The following is a 26,038-nucleotide window of genomic DNA, read 5'->3' on the forward strand; positions in this document are numbered from 1 at the left end:
AAAGTAGCCAAAAATGTTTACATCGTTAAAAAAACACGTGAAAACCATTTAACACGAAACGGAGAAGACGGCAGGAGTGGACGGCGTTTGGTCCAATCTAATACCAATCCACCTGTCAGCCTTAAAACCTGGTGGGTTTGGTTTCAACTGGTGAAGGTCGGTCTTTCTTTCTTTCTTTCTTCCCCACCGCCACACCTTTATAATTAACCTCTCATCCTTCATTCATTCTCCATCCACACCAATATCCATCCATCCATCCATCCAACCGTCCGATCCGATGCGTTGTCTTCAAAGGTACCGTTCGATCTTATCCCTCATCTCATCTCAATACCTGGATTTCTCTAGGGTCAGGATCTCCTTAACCCTTCCCTTCTGATCCCATACCTATTCCTATTCCTATTCATCCATTTCATGAATTCTTTTTTTTATTATTATTATTATTATTGTCATTCTTGGAAATATGCATCTGAGACGCTTTAATTGTTTCCGTTGCAAGATTATTCATATCGGATATGATGTTGACTGACTCACTAATTACTCATTTATGTTATACACCTCTAGATTTATTATTATTATTATTATTATTATTATTATTATTTTCAATACATAGATTTTAGAAACCCTAAGTTTATGATGCCGGCTAAGGAAAAGATGAACGGGGTTTTGTTGACGACGTTATCCATGGATAATAATAATATTAATAATAATGCTAATATTAATCACTTTCTGTCCATGGATTCGAGTTTGTTTGATCCGGAGATGAATCGGGCGGCGGTGCCGTTGCCGCCCGATATTAATCTCCCGTTTTCGGCGGAACCGAGTCCGCCGAACTCGTGTGATTTGTTGGATGCTGGGTTAGGGTCTCAGCATTACCAGAGTGAGACACAGGTTAGTGTTACGAAAAGTGGGAAGAAGTCGGCGAAGCGGCTCGATAGCATGTGGGGTGCGTGGTTTTTCTTTAATTTCTATTTTAAACCGGCGTTGAATGACAAGTCGAAGAACAAGGGGAATAGGGAGAGTAACGGGTTTGATAAGTCGGAGCTGAAGTTGGATGTGTTCTTGGTGCAACATGATATGGAGAATATGTATATGTGGGTGTTCAAGGAAAGGCCCGAGAACGCGTTGGGGAAGATGCAGTTGAGGAGTTATATGAACGGGCATTCCCGACAAGGTGAGAAGCCGTTTCCGTTTTGTGCTGATAAGGGGTTTGTTAGGTCTCATAGAATGCAAAGAAAGCATTATCGGGGGTTGTCGAATCCTCAGTGTGTTCACGGGATTGAAATCGTTCGGTCCCCTAATTTGAATGGATTAGATGATGAACAGAGGAGACGGTGGATGGAACTTACGGGAAGAGATTTAAACTTCTCTATAACGCTCGAAGCGAGTGATTTCGGTTCGTGGAGGAATCTTCCGACTACTGATTTTGATATCGAACGCCCATTAATTCTAAAAGATAATTCGGCTAATCATATTTCTAATCATCATCAACAGCAGCAAAAGAGATTGCAGTTATCAGATCACACGCATGCTGATGTAAACGCGTACGGGATGGATCTTTTGGCGGGTTGTAATAATAGTAATAACAAACGGAAGAAGAATAACTCGCCACGTGGGAATAATGATGAAGAAAGCTCCGACTCGGTTCTTGATGTTCATCACGTGGGCCCGCATTGGGTGAATGATGTATCCGGGGTGTTGAAAAACGCGTCCGGGCCCGTTACGGCTGCTAAAACAATATACGAAGACGAAGAGGGTTTCTTGATTGTGGTGAGTTTGCCTTGTGTGGATCTTGAAAGGGTTAAAGTTACATGGAGAAATACTCTCTCACAAGGGGTGGTTAAGATTTCGTGTGTAAGTACCGGGTGTATGCCCGTGTTGAAAAGAACAAACCGGATATTTAAAATGACGGATGTAGCACCGGAGCATTGCCCGCCCGGGGAGTTTGTTAGGGAGATCCTGCTGCCATTGCCGATTCCTGAAGATGCAAATTTAGAAGCTTATAGGGACGAATCGGGGACTTTGCTTGAGATAATTGTGCCGAAACATCGTGTGGGGCCCGAAGAACATGAGGTGCGGGTTTGTCTTCGTCCGTCTCAGACTTGACTTTAGGAGAAACTAAACTCTGGTTTAGTGTTTGTGTTTGTGTTTGTGTTGATGGTTGTTCATAGATTTTGCTTAAAGTTATTTTACTAGTGAAATCTGTGATGAATGGATAGGTGACTTTTGTACCTTTTGTTTTATGGAACTTGTTATTTAAGTGTTTCATTGTGGTTTTTGTGCTTGTACTTTCTTAGTTTGGCTTTTTAAGTGGAATTGCGATTATGGATAAAATTATTTCAGTTTTTATTTCTTTTTATTTAGACTGTTATACCAGGTTACTTGAAGCTGTAACATGGGCTTAGCTGGTCATTGTTATTTGTTAAGGACAGAGTGGTCACGGTGTGGCCAGCGGCGCTGCCTGTCACCGGCGGGAACACAGCTACACCCTGGTCAGCCCCCAAAAAAATGAACCCCGAGATGGGTGTATTTGGCGAACGCACATATCCTCTCTCTATCTCTATGCAATTCTCTCCCTCTATAGGTTAATGGTTAAAAGTTAAAAGATGGATTGGGGCGATAGATAACTGTTTCCGGGGTTGAAAAATGGTTATGGGCAAAATGACGCGATGTTGACAAATAGTTATGGGTAAAATGACGCGGTGCTGACATGGAGGAGATAAAACGTCAAATGTCAATAGTGGAGGATTGGTGGTTGAATTCTTCAACTCGCAGACTTACCTATATATTTATGCATTCGTGTTTAGAAGTCAACTCAAACTTGAATATACTACATTTGTGTGACATAAATACAATCCACTAACCCATGTCCCATTATCTAAACATGTTAAATGAGTTGGTGGGTAAAAGTCAAGTTGTAATCGTCAAACGTGTTAATTGGGTTACTGACTTGTAAAAAAGTTGGTTAAATGGATTGTGCGTCAATATGTTTAACTAAACAGGTTGACGGGTTAAACATGTCAACCTGAATATGACCAATTTAAGTAGACATGGCAAACTTTACACAAACTATTTAAGTAGACATGCCAGCCAAAAACTTAATTATTTACGTAGTGCGTTTTGGATCATCACGAATTTACTTGCTACCCTTATTTTACCATTGTTTGAATCTCGGTATCATGGGTTGGGTTGCAGGGTAACACTTTTTGTGTTGTTTTATTTTTGTAAATATTTTGGTGGTAGGTTTCATCACCCCTTTTGACTAGTCTCCTTCCGTCTAATGTTGTTGGCTTTACTCTTTTGACTCAAAAACAAATTCTAAAGCCAAGTTGAAATTTCTTTCGTAACGTATGATGTGACATATGGTATAAGTTATCAAAACAACTTTTAAGTGCGACTAAAGACAACAATAACAAAAAAAGAAAGATCAATAATGAATAGGATGTGCTATCTAAATGGGGAAAACGTTGAATGGAAACTAAAGAGCTAATAGAGCACGTTTACTAATGAGTAATGAGTACTATAATGTTGCTTGCTACAAAATAAACAAAAATAATATAATCAAATTCTCGAATTAAACGTCATTTATTAGGACTTATGTCATGGCTTGTCTTACAAATCGCATTTATTTTCTCTTCTCTTTAACAAAGCATAGATAATATCTCTCTTCCCCCCCCCCCCCCCCCCCCCTCTCTTACATGGCATCTCCTACCCTCTTATAAGATAGGCTTATTTTCTCATGGATGGTATGTGACCACAAAGGCACAAACTTGAGTCCTCTTCGTAGCGTCTGCATTACTCACTCAGTATCTCATCCACTTGACCATTTTTGAGCCCCAAAACCTTTACACATGCCAAAGTCGCTCGCTAGTCGCTACCTACACACCAACCTTCTCTATCCTCTTCTTCAAACAACTCTTCTTTTTTACCGACAACTTTTCTCTCTTTCTGTCACGTCAACAGACAACAGGTGACTATCATCTCTAGCCCACCTCACCCCATAGGCACTTTAGAGGCGTCCATTAAACATGGTCTAATCAGGGCCGTCTCCGAGGATTTAGATACCTCGGTCGAGCCGAAATAAAAAGGCTAGGCAAGTAAAGAAATATAAGCTAATTTTTTTAAATGACGCTTAACGTTATAACAATAAACATAGAAAACTATATTATTAAAATCAAATACGTAATAACTAACAATTAACCAATGATTCGTGAAACTCTCTTAACATTGGAAAAAAAATAGCTTGGTCCTTTGTGGCTGGCTTGGTCAACCACAGAGGAGCCTAATGGTCAACAATGAACCAATAGTGGTGGTCGGCTGGGTTAGTCATCGTTTAGGTTTTGATTAACATTCACAAAGAATGAAGGAAGCAAAAAAGGAATCTCAATCGACAGCTATTTCTTTTATTTTACATTGGGAGTTTATTTAATTTTTTTAGTTTTTAGTTTTACTTTGGGCCCAATAATGTAAACTTGATTAAATGGATTATAAATAAAAAAGAATTTTGGGCCAATAATTATAAGATGGTAAAGATTAAATCATATTTTACAAGTTTTATATTTTTAAATGTATATATAAAAAATATAGATATAAAACAACTTGACCCCCAAAAATTACGTGCCCCGGCCGACAGTCCGACCGGCGCCACCCTCCAGCCGGCCCTGGGTCTAATATCGTGTTCAACGCGTTAAAAAATATGGTCCATATCACACGTAGCTTTCCATATATGAGAAATTATGATCCTCTAAAGTAGTTGCTGGCTTGTTACTCACTTGGGTTAGTCTACGCCGTACTTGCTCATGCTCCAACAACCAATCATGTTTGGTTAGTCGGTCTTTGATATGGGCCGCCCCCATGTTCTTTTTTCCTTTTATCAAACACTTTATACGCCAAAGTACAAAACTATCACCCTAGTTTTACACATCCACTTGCATTTTGACTTTTAAGAATGTATCATTCAATTTGAATTGCTTTACATACCATCAATAATTAATAATTTGATTTTCAATTAAATTTATCTAGTTAAGACTTACAATTAAATTTTCGTTTTTAGGAAGTATATTAATGCAGTACTAGCAAAAGCTATATCGCATAACTCCCAAAACTCCATACATATAAGAAACACAAAAAAATCTAAAAATTTGAATCTACACCAATACAATCAGTCGAGATAACTTAATTCAGCTCTATTTTTCACTCACAAGAAACTAGTACTTTTGATCTCTTCGAATCGCTTTTTGGCGGATATTCGTTTATTATTGAAGTACAACAACGAATTTTGATATGCTTCATTCCGTGCTTTCCAAATACAACAAGATGAGAGTAAAACTGCATGAACGACTTTACTTTTCACCAAATTATGGGGAGGCTATAGGCTTTGAGTGAAAACCAATCAACTTTTCATAATGATTATGGACTTTAAATTCTAATGACAAATATGTACATTATAATAAGTTATGGGTTTTTAAAAACATTTATGTAGTTTTGGGATATTTCAAGAAATATAGATAGCCATATCATTGTCATTTCGTTCTTCACATGTTCTACAACTATTCATCCAATCCTTACGGTCATTTAATCTCATATCTATTTCATAATTGTCGCATTGCCTACACACATTATTCCGCTGACAACACTAGATTCGTGGTAAGCGAAATTTCACATTGTCCCCATACCAACTTCCTATAGATTGATTCTACAACCAGCTAACGATTACTAAATCTTAATGTTCATCCTAAATGGTAACATAAAGGGAGCATGATAAATTCTTCTCAAAATACTGACTGCATAGCACCACTCGAGAAAAGGTCTGAAGTTATCTTGACACATGAAACCCAATAAATAAACCATAGTGCTAACTTTAGAGATTATAACCAGACTCTTAAAACATGAGATTCATAAATCATGATTATCGTGAAAAAAAAAGTGTATGATCATCCACTTCAATCAACATAAGCCACGTTCACTCCATTGTCCACAATGTACTTTCTTCAAGCCTTAAAGAACGCTTACCCTTTATTCCTTAAGGATCAACTTGAATGTCCCCATCTATGATCAACCACCTTCCAACTGGAATTTTACTATTCAAGACGTGAAAAGAATGACAGACGTAACACCTTATGCAGGCCTCGAGATTAATGTGTGTACATTCATATATTAACCACACAAATCCCCAATCGCTAGAATAACGGATGCCTCCCATGCTATGATGGCCCGCCTTTAGTTTATTCTAGACTACAAAATACAAACGATTAATGTTATGTTTTCATTATAAACCACTCCAACCGTACTAATATGTAACCCTACCCTATGCGTGGGACTAAGTTTCATTGTCAGTACAACATTGCAAAGTTAATTAACTCAAGATTTCCAGGATATAAACCTTATGAATAGCTTCTAACTCGAGACTAACATCGGACTTCTCGATTAGTACTTGATAACCTGACAGGAATCTATATGACTATATTCAATACAAAAACAAGCAGGAAAGTTTCGTATTCCGACATCTATAAAGTCCAAGCCAAACTCTAAAGCCAACGTGAAGCCGGTTAAGACAACATAGTCTGACTATTGAGGGATAACATGGCTTAAATTGAAGAGTACGGTGATATAAACAAAAAGGAAAAGAAAATCACCCTTCTAGAAAAATACTTTTAATCGGTGATACTTTGAACTCTCTTGCACAAGTGGTGTCTTCTTGGCAATGTTCACACTCACCTAAGAGCATTCACAGCAAGCTCCAATTTTCTAGGTTTAAATCTATGTGGCAAAGAAATAGACTTGGATGACAAACTTCCCTTGTTGTGAAGCAAGTTTGTGAAGGTTGGGTTTGTGAATGCAAACTTGCAACAAACTTGAAAGGTGACATGTTTGTGGGGCCACCCCTTTCTCTCTCTCACATGCATGTATACATATATTATATATATAAAATTATAATATATTTTAATAAGGTTTGTCAAGTTTTGTTGTAGAAAAAGTTTGAGTTTTTGAGAAAATGTTTGGAATATGGTGTGGCTATTATGTGACGGTTTGTGGATGTTTATTGTGGATACTCAATACATCACATACTTTTACATGAGGTTTTATTTTGTATATATTTGTCACTAGGTTATAAACATGTGTATTACACGGGTTTGAAATATTAAATTTCATTCATTACCTTATTATATGATTCTGGTTCTTAAAGTTGCAATAATCATGTACAAAAAACACCTCAAAACTTTTAAAAAAATCACAAGAGCTGAAAATGTAAAAAAGATGCTTCTAATTATGTTGTTGTGTTAGTTTCAACCATGGCCAGCTCTTGGGGTGTACAAAGCGGGCGACCGGCCGGGACACGTTTTCTTTAGGGGCACAAAATTTTTAAAAATTCCCGATGTTATATATGTAGAATACCTGAATGTTTATAATCATTATTTTTATATTACTCAAACACCTTTTAGACTCCATTTTTTTGGATTAACCAAAGACTTATAGGCCTACTAAAATTTAAAAAATGCCAAGTACTTTTAAGTAATCAATATAAGTTAAATAAATAGAAGAAACGAATAGGCGCGATAATAGCAAAATCGACTTCGAAGACCAGCAGCCACGTCGACTTCGAACACCAGCAGTCATGGTAGCATATGAAAATATGAGTTTTTCAAAATTATAGTTCTTGAAATCCTATTTTCGACCCAAAATGCCTCAAGAAAGACTTAGCGGGTTGGCAATGAAAGTTATCAAGAACGGAACATTAGAGGGCATAAACTGCGAAGAGTTAATTCACCAATTTGCTATAAAAAATGTTATGAGAGCTTCACAAATCCTCAATTAGCTATTAATCTATTATCTGTGTCATAAACTCATTATAATATCACGATTTTCTAATTTTTATGTTAATCGCTATAACTTTAATCGGCGTATAAAAAGTGTGTTTACATTATTTAGTATGTTAAGGTTTAAGGGGTATATTTTTTTTCAGCTCGGCCGAGGCACGTGAATTTTCAGAGCCGGCCCTGGTTTCAACATATATTGCTACTGAACTAATAGTTGCAAGAGTTTTTTCGTTAAAAAAAATTACCAAATTATTCAAATTGAGGATTTAATGATATTAAATTATTAACCATCCATAACCAACAAAAAGTAAACTTGTATGGCTTACTTCATGTCTTTTTTTCTAATTCATGTCTTAGGTTATAAAATAGCAAGAGCAACTGTATATTTGGTAATATCGGCAAAGAAAGTGTAACACTAATAAAGGTATAAGCATTTTATCACAATTTTTTTCGGTTTCAAACATGCCATTTTATTAACACATTTTACTCAATTCCAACAACATACAAGAAACTAAACAGTTATAGTGATTTTATATTTGTGTGTAAATGTAAAAAAAAGTGTAAAGAAAACATGTTCGGAAGCAAAAGTAACATTTTTCTTAAAATAACTATTTCTTACCCTAACTTGTACCGACATAACCGGTTCTTATGCGTTGCGCCGACTAATACGACCCGTCATTTTTTCCAGTTATAAGAGAATACAATTAACAAATTTGACCCATTTACTTAAAGGGCTGAGTACAAGTTGAACTTGCCCGAAATGTTCCAAGTCATACTAAAAGTAGGTCTGTTTCAAATGAAACTTGTTGTGACCCATTAAGTAAATAAGAGGAAAAAAACTGTTGCAGAGATTTTATGCACAATAAATAAACAACCAACTGAAACCAAACCATCATTCCTCCCATATATCAAACAATTTTGAGATTCTTGTATAGAATATAGAACACAAAATAAATTATAATAATAAACAACCAACTTAAAAGAAACATGTTAGTATTTCAAACACCCTCCTCATAATCTTACTCCTTAAAATGATTTTGCATAAAATCGGTTTGCAACACCCATAATTATAACCATTTTCCTATCATTTATATTAGTTAAGTGTATACTTCATGGCCTTAACTTGTAAGCTTTTTTTGTTTTTTTTTAAATGAGTGTTGTGCCTATAACAAACAACACACTGTGATCACCACCAGGATGCTCTTCTGAAAAGATATGAATTTTGCTTCATGAATATAAATGGATATCATCAAGGAAACAAATCTCACTATGACATCAATGTATTTTAGGGATCAAAACAACTCATTTTCTATATCAGTTTGGCCAGAAACTATAGTTGATGTAAGTTTGTAACAATGAATAAGCACAATGACTTTAACTATCAGTTAACATATTATAACAAACCACAAAATAAATAAATAAAAAGTAAGGAAATGAAAGAAGGAAAATTCCATCCCACATTGGTGGAGGAAAGGAAAGGAGAGGCTTCCACCTTAGTATAAATAGGAGAGTAAGTTTCTTGTCCCACATCGCTAGATTATAAAACTAGTGAACTCTTTATAAGAAAGAAAATTCATATGTTAATATTCTTATAAGACATATCACACCCAGTGGTCCTAGCGGAGAGTGCGAAGCACTCGCACGAGCACGGGCTCGGGCTCGGGCGAAGTGCGATGAGCGCAGTGCGGGGCTTTGATGGCGCACTTTGCACTTCACACGCTCGCGGCGAATTAAGATTTTTCCTCCCATCGCGATACGCGACAGGTTTGGGTTAGCCTCATCGCGTACCGCGATGACGTAGAAATTATCCGATAAGTATTGCGGCGTAGCGATACTGTAACATCCTGGATTTTCAAAGAATAATATTTAAATATATAATTTATGTATGGCATAATAGTTACTCGTATTAACAGGGAAATAATAAAAGAATAAAATAATAAGATAAAAGAAAGTCCATGAAATTATAAACGAGTATCAATAGTTAATTAATATTAAATATAGAGAGAATTAGGGACTTGATTAATAAAAATGGATTAAGATGATGGATGGACCTTAGGTCCATGGGCCTTGAGGGTATAAATACTCCCTTAAACTATTCCAAACCCCTAACTCTCATTTCATTCCATCCTTTCCATAATCTCTACACACACTCCAAACACACACACACCTTCCTTACTATACATAAGCGGCCAAGAGAGAAAGAAAGAGATCAGAGACCAAATCAAGCTAACTATTATTAAATCTTCTATATATAAGATAGATCCAAGGATTTAAGTCCATAACCAAGCCAAACGACAACAAACGAACACAAAAAGTTAGCAGAGCTCAACTAAAGAAAGGATTAACAATTAACGGAGAAAGGAACCGGATCCAGGTGAGTTTCTAGCCCCATTTCCTTGTTATGTTTTCGGGGCTGTGTGCATACTCGATGTGACAGTTAATACACTTACCTTAAATGGTAAGTGTATGCCATGTATGATATATGTGATAGATACGATTGATTTCTTGTCGGTATGTGAACGATCTTCGGATATTGCACGTATTGCCAAGGGAAGAGGTTAGTTCCTTACATGGATATTAAATAATAGCTTATATACAGTGTTCCTTCTATGGATAATATATAGAGTTCCTTCTATGGATAATGTATAATGTTCCTTCTATGGATAGCATAGTGTTCCTTTTATGGATAGTATAGTGTTCCTTCTATGGATAGTATAGTGTTCCTTCTATGGACAGTATAGTGTTCCTTTTACGGATAGTATAATGTTCCTTATATGGAAAGTATATAGGGTGTTCCTTCTATGGATAATATATATATATAGAATGTTCCTTCTATGGATAATATATGTGTAGAGTGTTCCCTCGATGGAGAATATATAGCATGGGCAATAGTAATAGTTTCTTTAATAGATATTACGTGACGTTCCTCTTATGGATATTTATACAAAAATAAAGTATTAATACGTGTCTTCGGATACGTTAAGAAATATATGAGAATAAATTGTATGTTGCCTGATTAACTAGAACTCACTCAGCGTAGCTGACTTTTAGTATGTACGCAGGTGAGTAGAATGAAGCAACTCGTTTGAGGGGAACACGTGGCATTGAATAGAGGCTGGCATCAGAAGACTCGAGATGTTTATCAGTTTATGTTTAATTACTTAGTTTTTGAAAGACAAAGATGTTGTTTAAGACAAGTTATGTAATGTTTTATGAAAGTTTTTATATTCCGCGAAGTTTTAATAAACTCTGATTTGTAGAACTGTGTTTATGAGTAAATCCAACATCCGAAGTAGGGCACCGATAACGGGCCTCACAAGTTGGTATCAGAGCCAGGTTCGAGAGATTTAAGCATCCTACATGCTTAGACTCGAACAGAGAATGGGATTTAAGTAAGAAGATACCAGTCCAAGAATGTCATGTGTCACTCAAGCAAGCTCAGTAAAGGTAAAGTGTATGGTTAAATAATAAATGTTAATGTTATCTTGATTAATATGGATAGGATTTCTTGCTTGTTTGACTGTTTAACTGTTTGAGATTAGAATCAGCACAAATAGACTCATAAAGGGAAGTGTATAGGACACGGAAAGTAACGTGATCAGCTAATCACAACTGGCCACTGTTATTACCTGCTAGCCTTACTATCCTTGTACTAAACAGTTCATTGAGTGATAACGTTTGTGTTTTCCCTTTTAGAATACGATGGCTGGAACGGGAGGAAATGTGGAAACTGGAGACATTGTGAGAGCTGGAGGTCGCACTGGACGTCGTGGCAGGCCTCATCGTGTCCAACGACCTTCGGTCGAAACAGCTTCCAACACCGGAGATGAAGGAAGCGTAGTTGGAGGAAACCCGAACAACAATGAAGGGGTTCAACTGGATCCCGCAATTCAGGCAGCAATTGTTCAAGCTGTAGCCACTGCTGTGAAGAACCTGACGCATGAAGGAACTGCTCGAAGTCGTGAAAGAACCACTGAAGGGGCGGTTGGTGATGATAGGAGAGATGAGGAAGGAGAGCGGGAAGCCTCGAGTGGGGTTAAGTCTGTGAAAGCCGATGACAGGAAAAGAGGCCGAGGTGCGTGCAACTATAAGTCCTTCAAAGGATGTGACCCGCAGAAGCTGACCGGTTTGGGAGACCCAATCGCTACTCTTCAATGGATAACCACTATGGACAAGATTATCCGCATTAGCGAGGTGCCATCCCGACCAAGCAGTGGGGTATGCTACTCAGTCATTTGGAGATGAAGCCATGTATTGGTGGGAAAGTGTGGAGCAGAGAAAGACTCGGGATGAGATTAAGGCGATGAGATGGGATGATCTGAAAGAGTTGGTGATGAAGAGCTTCTGTGCCGATGCCGAAGTTGAAAGAGCTGAGATGAAGTTCCTGAACTTGAAAGCGGGAAAGATGACCCACCGGGAGTATACAACTGAATTCAACCGCATGTCTAGACTGGTACCTGACATGGTGAGCGCTGAAGCTAAGAGGGTCAAGTGTTACGTCAGGGGACTTCCACATAATGTTCGCACTTTGGTTAAGGCTAGTAAACCCGCAACGTTTGACTCAGCTGTGGAATTGGCCGAGATGGTTTATGAGGACCTTGCCATCAATGAAGAAGAGAAGACTAAACCGAAGATAAAGAACCCAACCTCAAAACAAAATGAAGCTAACAAAGAGGATCCACGCAAGAAGAGGGCAATGCATGAGGAGTTCACTATTTGTGAAAAATGTGGAAAGAAGCACCCGGGAGAGTGCATAATGGGATTAGGTGTTAGCTACAGGTGTGGAAAAGCAGGACATTCCTCCTGGGAGTGCAAGGATCACCATAGGTGTCATAACTGTGGAGGGCATGGACACCTAGCAAGGGACTGCAGGAAACCAAGGGACGAGAGCATAGCAGAGAAGAATGCTTGAGAACGGTTTCCTCCATTTGCTTAGAGAAGACCATTCAAGAAGGCTAGCTACTAGCCATAAGTTTAATTTATGTTCGACGTATTAATGACTCAATGCGCGTTGTTTTGATGTTTAGACTAGTGTTTATTAATTATATGAATTGTCTTAGATGCATGATTACTTATGCTATGATAAAATGTCGTTTAAATAATAGTGTTAGATTGTACGAAACAACGCCCCTTGGAGGGACGAGATGAGACTTGGTACATCGAGGGCCTCATGAACAAGCTACCACGAATAGCTAAAACCCGTGAACACCACTCGGTGACTGCAAAGTCAGGAGAAAGAAGGATAACCCATAAAACAAAAACGATTTGACAAGTGTGTGAATATTAGAAGTGTTCCTTTACAAGGAATAGGCTAGGTTTCGGGGATCAAACCTCTTTAAGGAAGGAAGACTTGTAACATCCCGGATTTTCAAAGAATAATATTTAAATATATAATTTATGTATGGCATAATAGTTACTCGTATTAACAGGGAAATAATAAAAGAATAAAATAATAAGATAAAAGAAAGTCCATGAAATTATAAACGAGTATCAATAGTTAATTAATATTAAATATAGAGAGAATTAGGGACTTGATTAATTAAAATGGATTTAGATGATGGATTGACCTTAGGTCCATGGGCCTTGAGGGTATAAATACTCCCTTAAACCATTCCAAAACCCTAACTCTCATTTCATTCCATCCTTTCCATAATCTCTACACACACTCCAAACACACACACACCTTCCTTACTATACATAAGCGGCCAAGAGAGAAAGAAAGAGACCCGAGACCAAATAAAGCTAACTATTATTAAATCTTCTATATATAAGATAGATCCAAGGATTTACGTGACGTTCCTCTTATGGATATTTATACAAAGATAAAGTATTAATACGTGTCTTCGGATACGTTAAGAAATATATGAGAATAAATTGTATGTTGCCTGATTAACTAGAACTCACTCAGCGTAGCTGACTATTAGTATGCACGCAGGTGAGTAGAATGAAGCAACTCGTTTGAGGGGAACACGTGTCATTGAATAGAGGCTGGCATCGGAAGACTCGAGATGTTTATCAGTTTATGTTTAATTACTTAGTTTTTGAAAGACAAAGATGTTGTTTAAGACAAGTTATGTAATGTTTTATGAAAGTTTTTATATTCCGCGAAGTTTTAATAAACTTTGATTTGTAGAACTGTGTTTATGGGTATATCCAACATCCAAAGTAGGGCACCGATAACGGGGCCTCACAGATACGCGATGACCTGTCAAGGTAACCCATCGCGTATCGTGACGTGGAAGTTACGCGGATGACACGTAGCATACCTAGGGCTGACTCGGCCAAGCTACAAGATTCTTCGCGATACGTGACGCCCGTTGTGTATGGCCATCGCGTATCGCGACGGGGTCCAAAATCAGCTATAAATATGTTGGCAACGGGACTCTCATTCTTTGCACCAAAACATCTTGTTCTCTGAATTCTTACACATATACATAGATATATATTAATAGTATAATACCGAGTTATCACAACGATATCCTATCCGATCGAAAGAAACTTAAACGCGAATCCAAAAGCTCTGCCTGTTAAGGTAAGACATTGTGCCATCGTGTAAAGTTTCTACTCTTGTGATTATCGTTATTATTATTGTGTTTATCCTCGGTGCTTAATACCAAGAGGCGTTTTCTTTAATTGTAAACTTGCAAGGTGAGACATTCAAGTTTTTGTACCACTCACATTTGTGTGAGACAACTATTTTTCCGACACTGTCATGATGATTTCAAATCGTATAAAACTCATGACAGATGTGTTGGGTATCGGTGGTGATCAGTCAAAAATTATTTATTAAAACCCGGTTCAATAAACATGACAAATAAGAATTAATCTAATTAATTAATATATGCGCAGCGGAAAAGTAAACGAGTAATCAGCACCAAAACTAAACCCGACAGGATCCGGTTATATACGATACGAGCACGGTCTAAATATAACAATTAATCTATCTAACTACCGATGAGATAAATATAACCATTCGAGACACCGAGGTACAACAAACTAGCGCTAGGTGACGAACCAAACAAGAGCGGGTGCGACGGACGGCGCATGGCAAGCGCGGACAGCGGTTGCGAGTAGCGGCGTGCGTGGCTGGTGCGGCGGCAGCAGGTCGCGACAGTGGCAGACACGGTGGCTGCGTTCGACTTGACTGCGGTGGTGACCGGTGGTCGCTCGAAACGGCAGCGGTGGCCGGTGGCTTGTGTTGCGGCCTACAACTCTTGCTTTGTTGTTGCCGTGAGTACGAGACAGGTGACTGCATTATGGAGATAAGCTCCATGTTGTTCTCCCATATTGTTGGAGTTGGCTTTGGTGTTTTGAAAACCAAAGAACTCACGAGGGCCGGCTCTTGCAAAACATACAGTAAGGAAAATTAGGTTTTTTTTTTATTATTATGATTATGATAATATATAATCATAATAAGATAACAACCGGGCCTCAAAGTCCAACTCGATCCAACTCTCGTTTAAAGCCCGAATCATTTATATTTAGCTAGTAAATAAACATAATATTTATATTTAGTATAAATAATAAATTCGTTTTATGTTCGTCATTACCGGTTAAGCGAGTTAAGTGGATTTAATGTTTGTTGCCCAAGGTGTAATTCTTACGGGTCATAACTCGGTTGGTCGCATTAAATTAATCGGACCGGTCCATATTTTCCAACAAGATGGTCTAAATGGTTTCAAATATATTTTTAAAGTTTTTTAAATACATTACAGTGACTAAGTCTCTGTAGACTTACGGAATGGTTACTACTGGTATTGTGGGGTTTTGTATACAAGGCTTGCCTACTGAGCTATTACACGTTACTTATTGAACAAGTGTTAGCCAATAAGTAATATGACCACAGTCATAGATACGGTCGAGTGACAAGTACCTTTTGGTAATTTGTAAGGAGGCAGATGTAAAAACATCTTAATGATGTAACTGTAAAATGTGTCATTTACAAATGAATGTACTCACCGTATTTCTTGCTGATCAAATATTTTAAACATGTTTCAGGTGACTTGTTAGAGACAAAGGAATGATGCATGCAGGCTTCCAGCTTAAATAAGTGGCTTGTCACCAGAATAAAGAAACGTGTTTTGTAAATTAAGGTTTAACCTTATAAAACTTATGTTTGTTTCAAAGGGATTAAATTCTCAGTTTATCATAATAATAATCATGGTGTTTTTATAACTCTGATCATTTTTTCTAACTACAGTTCTGATAAATTTTTCCGCTGCAAAATAATTTAATAAACACCGATACCACCAATCAATGTTCACGGCTTCCCTCCCGGGGTATAGGGGTCGGGGGCTGTGACACATATGACAAAAAAATGCAAATAATTATTAAATCTAAAAGAAAGAATACTGATATGCACCATCATCAATCTACTATTCTCCTTGAGTGCTGAATTATGTCAATTTAGTAAAAGTTATCATTACATATAAAAGTTTATATATAGAATTAATTGTATAATATAATCGAGGAAAGACGAATCGTGGCACCTTCTGAATCGGTCACTAATAAACTAAAAACATACAACACAAATTTACACACTAAAATAAAGTTCAAAAGTTCTACATACATTCTTTTATTTCTATTTTTTTTCACTTTATTTACTACTATAAAATTATAGATAAATCATTAATATAGAATGTTTAAAATATTTATTAATTGTTTTAATTCATTAGTTATGAGTTCTTTACTTTATTTACTATTATAAAACTATAGATAAATTATTAATATGAAATGTTTAAAATATTTATTAATTATTTTAATTAGATAGTTATGACTTTAAATATTAAACAATAATGATGTCATTTGGCAAAATAATAGGACAATTAGGTGCCACATGACACAATAATGTTTTTGTTTATTATAATAGTAGATTTGTGTTGATGCAATGCACACACTAATATGGAATGAAACCAATATATTTTTTTCACTGTAAGGGTAACACGATCATCATGGTTCCATTTCATAGTATATAAACAATGAAATTGACAAAAAGATAACCTTTTAACTAAAAACTCTGAAGGTAAGTTTTATTTAAAATGAGGAATGAGAATGGTTAATTCAAAAAGAGCAGTAAACGAATATAATTTGAATGGATTTTTAATTTTATTTTGGTCACTCATGAGATTCGACCTTTCACCATTTGCATAAAAGAAAGCCTTATCCAACAACTATACTAGGCTAAAGACCATTTGGTGTGTTTGGTTGAAAATGTTTTTACATGCTCTAATTTATGCATGCAGTTTAGCGTTAAAAATATTCATATATGAAGGCACGTGTTAATCTCCACCAAATGTTAGAAGGAACACAAAATGCAAAATTATGAGAAAAACGCCTTCTTTATTGAAGAAACACTAAGAGAACCCACGGGCAGATTATAGATAATCTGGGGGTTAAGTAATGTTTCCCACGGATGAGGTCCAGTAGAGAAGGTTGTTCTTCAGGGGACCTGCAAAACAGACACCGTAAGCTCGTCACTGAGAAGGGGGGGTTCCTCCTTGTGACCACCCTCCGGCGTGAGAATCAGACTAGATTGCTCTGAATATAAGTGTATATTAAGAGATTGCTAGATAAGATTGAGATATCAGATGATGTCCTTACCATTCCAAGGTGTTGGAGTATTTATAGCCGAAGGTAGGTTTCCTAGAAGGTACAGCCGGCTGAATAGTATTCCTGTTCTACCAACAGTGGGCTACGCACAGGCCATGCTGGTTGGTGGATAGACTACGGCCAACAGTAAAGGTCGGCTGTATACTGTTCCTTTACTGCCGGCTACGCACTGTTCCACCAACTGTAGGCTGCGCGCGTCCCATCGTAAGGGTTGGTGAGTAGGCAGCGGCTAATAGTGACAAACAGTACTAGAGGGTGCTCCTCCTCGTATTGTTGTCGGTGAGCTGTCACCCTGTGATTGGTTCATGGGCTGCTCTGGTCAAATTGTCTGTTCCGCCCATACCTTAGTAGGTATAGTACGAAAGACCTTCCAGAAGCATACGGACTGGCTCATTTAGGCGGGAGTATTCCCGCCTTGCTCATTCCTTCATTTGACTACTGAAGTAGCGAATGCTTTGTGCGTGTAGCCTTGCTGTTAGTGCGGGTAGCCTTCCCTGATGGCTTGTATCCGCAGCTGCGGGAACAGGCGGGGTACTTCGCCATTGGGAGGCTTTCCCTGCGGGTACAGCTGGCGTACTGCGCGTAAGGTTCTCTGAGCATGGTGGGCCCTGCTGGAGCAGTTGGTTATTGCGCAGACGTCCCTATTCAAGGTGAGTCTTGCGGGTCCAACTGGGCTCTGCTGGGACCTACCTCTTCAAGTCCCCCCAGTCCAATGTTCTTCTCATGAATTATTAATAAGTGATGTGAACTTTTGGACTTAGCAAGGAGTTTTTGAAAAGGGTTTAGTTTTTCGGTTTTCCGTGGTGATTCTTCCCGCGGTTTTCCTGATGTCACGCAGAAATTCCCGACTTTTCTGCTTGATCTTTGGGTGTGAAGCGGGTAGGTTTGTAAACCTCCTCGTACGTCAAGAGCGTTGAGTCCTACTTGTGTGGATTCTCCGTGGGGTTTTGGTAGTTTTCAACATACTGATCAATTATGCTAAAACCACCAATCCCATCATGGAGTTTCGAACAATATAGTTCTCGACGTTCCCGTCATGCGGGGATGTTATTCCCGTTCCCGCCAGCATGGCCCAGAAGATCCTTCTTGGTTTGAATTCCCTGCAGAGTGCTAAGTATGTGAAGGGTTTTGCCTTGACACTGTACTCGCACTTGTCTTACGGTTACTTTACTTCCAAGGTATTCCTGGCGTCAATTCCCTGCGGGTGCTAAGTATGTGAAGGGTTTTGCCTTAACACTGTACCCGCACCTGTCTTACAGTTACTTGGTTGCCAAGGTAAGGGGTATTTTCCCGCTTACTTTTGAATCTTTTTGAATTTTGAATTTTGAAATTCGAAGAGTTGGTGGAAAGAAGAACAGTCCAAAACTCTGAAACGTCGTGCGACGGTTTCTTCTGACTGTGTCAGGACGTGCAGGAAGTTATGGTGACGTGACAGTAAATGGTCATTCCAGACGCTTTTTCAGGCGCGTGGGCGCGTGGCCGCGAAATTAATGGTATGCGTCCTGTCAACAGCTGTTGCCAGCTTGCTTTTTGCCACGTGTCATAGTTTCATTGCACCTTCATTTTCTCTCTCTTCCGCATTAATTTCATCGCATTAATTGCGATTAGTATATAAAGGGGGAGAGGGTTCTTTGTAATCCACACTTTCACTCTTCTCTTCATCTTCTTTGCGATTTCCGGCGAATACTCACCTTTTCAGGCAAGCATTCTCCCGAAATCGTTTTCTTCTTCTTTTACAAGATGTCTCGTGATCTCGAATCTGCAGTCGATGACAAGAGTACTGCTGGCGAGTGCCAGTGTGCTCTGCCTGGCGATCTGTATCGGTACGTCGTCAGGAAGTTCATGCTCGAGTCTCTCGAGCCTGAGTTTCCTGAACCCCACCAGACGGTGTACGATGCCCCCAGAGGCAAGATCGGGGTATATGCTGCATTCTTTGTCTATGGGAATCTTAGGTTCCCATTGACAAAGTTTGTTTACCGTGTCCTTGAGAGGCACGGTGTTCATTTGACCGAGTTGCACCCCATGGCGATCGCCAAGATTCGCCACTTCGAGTGGGTGTGCCGGATTTTGGGCGTTGAGCCCTTTGTTGACCGCCTGATGACCTTCTACACTTGGAGGTGCATCCAGGGGTGGTATACCCTGACAACCCGAATCAAGGGTTTAAAGATCTGCGCGACCGAGCGCAGTCTTCGCTCGTGGAAGCGGGAGTTCTTCTTCATATCCGCTCGCGCCATCCCCATTGCCATGAAATTCAACAATGGGCAAGCACTTCCCGGCCTTCACGCCTCCAACTACCAGGAGGCGGAATGGTTTGCGAAGATATCTCGGGTCCAATCTCCGGTTTACCGGTTTGCGGAGTCCGGGATGGTGATGCTGGGGATGAGCCGGGTGTGGAAGGCTGCGGATGCGCATAAGATCCCAATCGTCCTCGAATACGGTTCGAACTCTGTTCCTTACGGTATGCTTTCTTTCTTTTTGTTGATTTAGAATTTCTTCTAACTTTTTTCCTGTTTATTTCAGAGGGGAACGACTTGCAGTCGCTCCTGAACCCGCGGGAGGCTGACGGTCCCGCACGGATGGGTACTCGCGCTCTAGATGAGAACGAGTTGCCCATCCTAGAACAAACGGCGGATCGGTTCGTGGAGGTCTATCCGCTAGGCCATGAGATCCTTAGCGCCCGTCGGCCAGGTAAGGCGCTCTTCGACCCTCGACCCCTCAATGTTGAAACCTCTGCTGGAATTCCTCTAATCGTATGTTCTGATGAGGAATCCGCAGATGGTCCTCCGTTGGTGCGGAAGAAGAAGGCTGCCGGCGGGAAGGGGAAGGAGAAGGTGGGCTCCACAGCCGATCCAGCGCCTCGGTCTGACTCGGAGACCGAGAGCGAAGAGGTGGCGGGGAATCCCGGTGGTGACAAGATCACCATTCCGGAGGCTGTGACAACTGTCACCGAAGAGCCCAGGATGACAACGGTGACCGGCGTGAAGAGGCCGGCTCCATCGGGTTCATCCCCGCCCGTCCGTACTTTCAGGCTCAAGAAAACCCGTAAGTACAAATTTCCTTTAGCTTTTATCTTCATAGCTTAATATCATTTAAACACTTTTCTCTGTGCAGGCGTGGATGTTGACGCATTCCAGGGTGGAGCGCAGAGGAGTACCTCCCCGCCAATGACGGTAGGCTTGGTCAGCCTTCCTGAGGCGACGACCCAGGCGCCTGCGCCTGCATCCGCTGGTTCAGTCGCTCACTCCTTTGAGCCGACTGTTCCAGCTGTGATGACGTCGCCGCCGGCTGTGAGTGCTATTTTTACAGCATCTTTCACCGAGCCGGCGGTTACTATTGCTGCGGATTCTGCAGCGGCCGCCGCACCATGCCTCCTCCGTCATCGGCAACGACGGCCGATCCTTCAGGTATGCATGGGGCGTATCGCCAAACTCTGCCACCTTCCCATCTGCCTGACCTCTTGGATGGATTTCCCTTGGGTTCAGGTGATGGGTTCGGCGGCTATCGGCCTGTTATTGACCCTACAGGTGCGTAGGGTTATTTTGGCCTCTTTTTTTTTTATATATTTTTCAATCATCTTTTCCTAACTGCTCTTTGTTTTTTGCAGTGTCGGATTCCAATGAAGTGTATGTTCCACGATGGAACATTCGCCGAGGAACAACCCTTCGCACCCCTGTGGAGTGCGTGGAGTGGGCTCGTCACGCTGCTCCTAGTGGTGCGTTGGGGGAAGCCATGGCTAGCTACCAGGAGGGTAGGCTAAGCAATGAGCTTCGGGTTCTCCTGGCCCGGATGCAGCCGCGCGTCGAGCTGCTTTGTCGTGAAAACGACAAGTTAAAAGCAGCTCGCCTTCAGGAAGTAGCTCAGGCGCGGGCTGTCCGGGAGGAGAATAGGAGGCTTTCCGCCGCGGCGGCGGAGAAGGAGAAGGCGTTCAAGGCCCTTGAAGTCGAGGTTCAGGCCCGTCTCGAGGCTCGCTCCAAGGCTGCCCAAGCTGTTATTGAACAGCTTCGGCTGGCTAAGGAGACTGCTAGGAACGCGACTGAAAGGGCCACCAAGGCTGAAGCTGTTGCCGAGCCTCTACGCGTGGAGAATGAAGAGCTTAAAGCCAAATTAGAGGCTCTCCAGCAGGCTCATGATGCTTTGGCGATGGAGGACGCGAAGAAGCTTCAAGAGATCCTGGACCAGAGGGGCGTGCTTGACCACACTGAGCGGAAGCTAAAGGGCGTCGAAGAGGCTGCTGCAAAGGAAGTGTTGCTTGCCAACCTTAATAAAAGTGAAGCCGAACGAGCCTGTACCCAAGCTCAAGCCGCCCTCCAAGAAGCTCTGGTTGCCAAGGAATGGCTTCTTCGAGAAGCGTTGTCTCGGGTAAGTCTAGCTTCATGTCTTCACGCTTTTCTTTATAAATAGAAAAGGTTCTGATACTTGTATTTTTTCTTTGTAGGTTGTGCATCGGGTCTTCTCAGAGACGTCTTATGACGATGCTATGAGCGCAGCCCTCAACGCTTCTCATGAGGATGGGGAAAAGGCCGGCTTCCTGCTTGGTCTAGGGTTCGTTGAGAAAGGCATCCCGCCTTCCAACTTCCCTTTGTACGATGTGGATACTAAAGCTATTTACGACCAAGCAGTGAACCAGTATGCCGCCTTCTCGCATCCTGTGGTGGAGAAGGTGAACGAAGTCGCTGCTGCTGATGATGGGCTAGCTATTCTTAAAGCCTTCCTTGAACCACCATGCTCTACTGATGGAGCGGGTCCAAGTGGAAGTGGTCCTGAAGCCTGATCCTGAAGATCCCTTCCCACTGCTAGGATAGATTTAGTTTGTATAGATTTATTTTCTTGTAGGCGGGTAGTTACCCGGCCATTCTTGTAATGAATATTTATGAAATATAAATCTTTTATTGGATTCCTTGCTTTATAAACGTTATATGACTTGCATACTTTTGTTTAAATTAGCAATTTTCCAAGTGTTTTAGAATAAGTTAACCTTTGAACGTGGTAGATAATGTGTGAAGTTTTGCTTCCTCTTTCGTGATTGTGCGGGTTCGACCGTCACTTGCACTTAGTAGGATGGCTAAACTTTACCCATATCTGGCCTGCGTGTAGGTTTTTCTCATCCTTTTTTAGGATAAGTTAACCTTTGAACGTGGTAGATGATAGGTTGAAGTTTTGCTTCCTTGTTTGTGATTGTGCGGGTAAGACCGTCACTTGCACTTACAAGGATGGCTAAACTTTACTTACATCTGTCCTGCGTGTAGGTTTTCGTCATCCTTTTTGAGGATAAGTTAACCTTTGAACGTGGTAGATGATAGGTTGAAGTTTTGCTTCCTTGTTCGTGATTGTGCGGGTAAGACCGTCACTTGCACTTACAAGGATGGCAAAACTTTACTTACATCTGACCTGCGTGTAGGTTTTCGTCATCCTTTTTGAGGATAAGTTAACCTTTGAACGTGGTAGATGATAGGTTGAAGTTTTGCTTCCTTGTTCGTGATTGTGCGGGTAAGACCGTCACTTGCACTTACAAGGATGGCAAAACTTTACTTACATCTGACCTGCGTGTAGGTTTTCCTTATTTTTAGAGTTGTGTTTATGCGGGTTTTGCCGCCTTCCACACATAACGACTTACTTCTTCCCCCATTTATGCGGTGAATATCGGCACTAGTGTGGGAAGTTCATAAGTATAAAGGTAAGGCTATCAACACATTGTGAAAGGAGAATCATTTCCATTAGAAGTGGCTCTAGGCCTTTTCTTTACAAGTTTGGAATTGATCTACATATAACATTTGCGTAATTGAGCTCCGTTCCATGTTCTTGGGATGGGAGTGCCATCGAGCCTTTCGAGCCGGTATGCGCCCTTTCCCAGGACTTCTTTGATAATGTATGGCCCTTCCCAGACCGGGGCCAGCTTTCCTGGGCGCTCTTGGTTCGAAGCCTCGTTGTTACGCAGTATGTAGTCTCCTACATTGAAGTTGCAGAGTTTTACCCGCGTGTTGTAGTACTTTTGCATTTGCCGCTTGTAGTTCTCTTCACGCACTGCGGCTAAGTCTCTGCGTTCCTCGGTTAGCATAAGGTCCAACCGTCTTTCCGCATCGTTGTCTTCTGGCTGAATCAAGACCCTTGGTGAGGGTAAACCAATTTCGACCGGGACCATGGCTTCAGTGCCATAAGTGAGGCTGAACGGGGTTTCTCCCGTACTGGCCTTCTTCAGCGTTCTGTTTGCCCAAAGGACGGGCGGAAGCTCGTCCACCCAGCCGGATCTGTGTTCCAAGAGTCTTTTCTTTATGCCTTCGACGATGCTCTTATTTGCTCTTTCCACCTCACCATTACCTTGCGGGTGTGCCACTGAGGTAAAGGTGTGGGTGATTTGAAGTTCTTTCAGCCACTGTTGTAGCTTCTTGTCAGCAAAGTTGGTGCCGTTATCGCTCACCAAATTCTGTGGAAGTCCAAAACGACAAATAATAAATTCCCAAATAAATTTTTTGATATGTTTCGCGGTTGTTTGGGCTAGAGGTTTTGCTTCTATCCACTTGGTGAAGTAGTCGATGGCTACCACTAGGAACTGAACATTTCCTGCTGCTGTAGGAAATGGGCCTGTCACATCGATGGCCCACTTCTGAAATGGCCATGAAGAAGTGACTGGAACAAGTTCATTCTTCGGGCGGTGCGTGTTGGGTGCGTAAAGCTGGCAAGACCTGCATTTTCTGATGTATGCCAGTGCATCCGTATGCATCCCCGGCCAAAAGTATCCCGCGTTGTTTAGCTTAGCTACAACAGCGCGGGGACCTGCGTGTACTCCACAGATGCCTTCGTGTACTTCCCTTAGGAGGTAGTCAGCATCTTGGTTGTCCACGCATCTTAAGAGTGGGCCAAGAAAGTTACGTCTGTAAAGGATGTCATCGATCAGTTGATAATTCAGTGCTTTACAGCGTAGTTTTCTTGCCTGTGTTTTGGACTCCGGTAGTGTACCTGCCGCAAGGTATTTTATTATTGGTGTCCTCCACGTTTCCGTGCCGGTTTGGATGACACAAATTTCCTTGTGCGGGACCGAAGGTGTCTCGAGGAGTTCAATGCGGATATCCTTTCCTAAGTGGGTGAAGGCTAATGATGCAAGCTTGCTTAACGCATCCGCAGATTTGTTTTCACTTCGCTTGACTTGTATGACTTTGCAGTCATTGAAATCGCGCATAAGGGATTTTGCTTGTGCGAGGTACAGGGCCATTGTGTCATTCACGGCCGTGTACGCCCCGTTGATTTGATTGGCTACTAACATGGAATCCACGTGGGCTTCCAAGTTTTTCACTCCCATCTTACGCGCAATTCTCAGCCCAGCCAAGAATGCCTCATAATCGGCTTCGTTATTCGTACTTGGAAAATTCAGTCGAATAGCGTAAGTGTATTCTTGGCCCGCTGGGTTGGTTAGCTTTAGCCCTGCGCCTGAACCCTCGTTATTGGCTGCCCCATCAGTGTAGAGTCGCCAGACATCATTGATGTCCTGTGCTGGAGAGGGTTGAGCCTCTTCCTGGCACTCTTTTTCCCGCGATGCAGGCACTTCTACAATAAAGTCGGCCAGAACCTGGCCTTTTATGGCTGGTCTTGGCTTATACTTTATCGCGTATTCTCCCAACTCAATTGCCCATTTGGCTAGGCGTCCCGATAACTCGGGTTTGCCTAGAACGTTTGCAAGTTTGAAGTTGGAGAGAATGGTGATTGGGTGACCCTGGAAATATCGTCTTAACCTGCGTGAAGCGTGTATAAGTGCTAAGACTAATTTTTCGAGGGTAGAGTACCGGGTTTCTACGTCTGTTAGGATACGGCTGACATAATAGATTGGCATCTGGATGCCTTTTCGCTCTACTAGCAGGACTGCCCCGGTTGCTCTATCAGTTGCGGAAAGGTATAGGATTAACTCCTCTCCCGCTTCTGGTGCTGTGAGTGTTGGGAGTTCGATCAAGCGTGACCGAATCTCCTGAAAAGCTGCTTCCGCTTCTGGTGTCCAGCGGAAGTGCGTTTTCTTCAAACAGTTTCTCAACGTTGACACGAAGGGAAACGACTTATCCGCGTGGTTTGCCAAAAAGCGATTAAGTGCCACTAGTCGTCCATTCAGTGTCTGAGCCTGTTTGATGGTAGTAGGTGATTCCATTTTGATAATGGCTTCGACCTTTTCAGGGTTCGCTCTGAAGCCATCTTTAGTGACGATGACCCCCAAGAACTTCCCTTCTTCCATTCCAAAGGCACACTTGCTCGGGTTGAGCTTCATGTTTATCTTCCTGAGCGTGTTGAAAGTTTCTTCGATGTCTTTCAACATCGCTTCTGGGTCAGGGCTTTTGATGACCAAGTCATCCATGTAGACTTCCAAGTTCCTCCCAATTTGGGTATGAAACTGGTTATCCATCAGGCGTTGGTATGTGGACCCGGCATTCTTAAGTCCGAATGGCATCATTTGGTAACAAAATGTGCCATCGGGCGTCCGAAAAGCGGTTTTGTCCTGATCATCAACGGCCATGTGGATCTGATGGTACCCCTTATACGCGTCCAGGAAGCATTTAAGGCGGAATGGTGCCAACGAGTCCACCTTAAGATCAATTTCAGGTAACGGATAACAATCTTTGGGGCATGCTTTGTTCAAG

At 41.1% G+C, this 26,038-nt stretch overlaps 1 protein-coding gene across 1 annotated transcript; it reads left to right on the forward strand.

Annotated features, from left to right (window-relative positions):
* Positions 1 to 200: 200 nt before the first annotated feature.
* Positions 201 to 16,699, forward strand: LOC143580642 (uncharacterized). Its single transcript, XM_077063612.1, has 2 exons — positions 201 to 2,132; positions 16,687 to 16,699. Exon 1 carries the CDS (start codon positions 631 to 633, stop codon positions 2,101 to 2,103), a length of 1,473 nt encoding a protein of 490 aa, XP_076919727.1. The 5' UTR covers positions 201 to 630; the 3' UTR covers positions 2,104 to 2,132; positions 16,687 to 16,699.
* Positions 16,700 to 26,038: the final 9,339 nt, after the last annotated feature.

Source organism: Bidens hawaiensis, unplaced genomic scaffold (genome assembly GCF_021521415.1).
Source record: "Bidens hawaiensis isolate Kalapana, Puna unplaced genomic scaffold, B.hawaiensis_p1.1 tig00030542_1, whole genome shotgun sequence".
In the NCBI taxonomy this organism is placed as follows: Eukaryota; Viridiplantae; Streptophyta; class Magnoliopsida; order Asterales; family Asteraceae; genus Bidens; species Bidens hawaiensis.

Coding starts and splice junctions, on each gene's coding strand:
- LOC143580642 (XM_077063612.1), top strand. CDS start 631: ATGATGCCGGCTAAGGAAAAGATGAACGGGGTTTTGTTGACGACGTTA.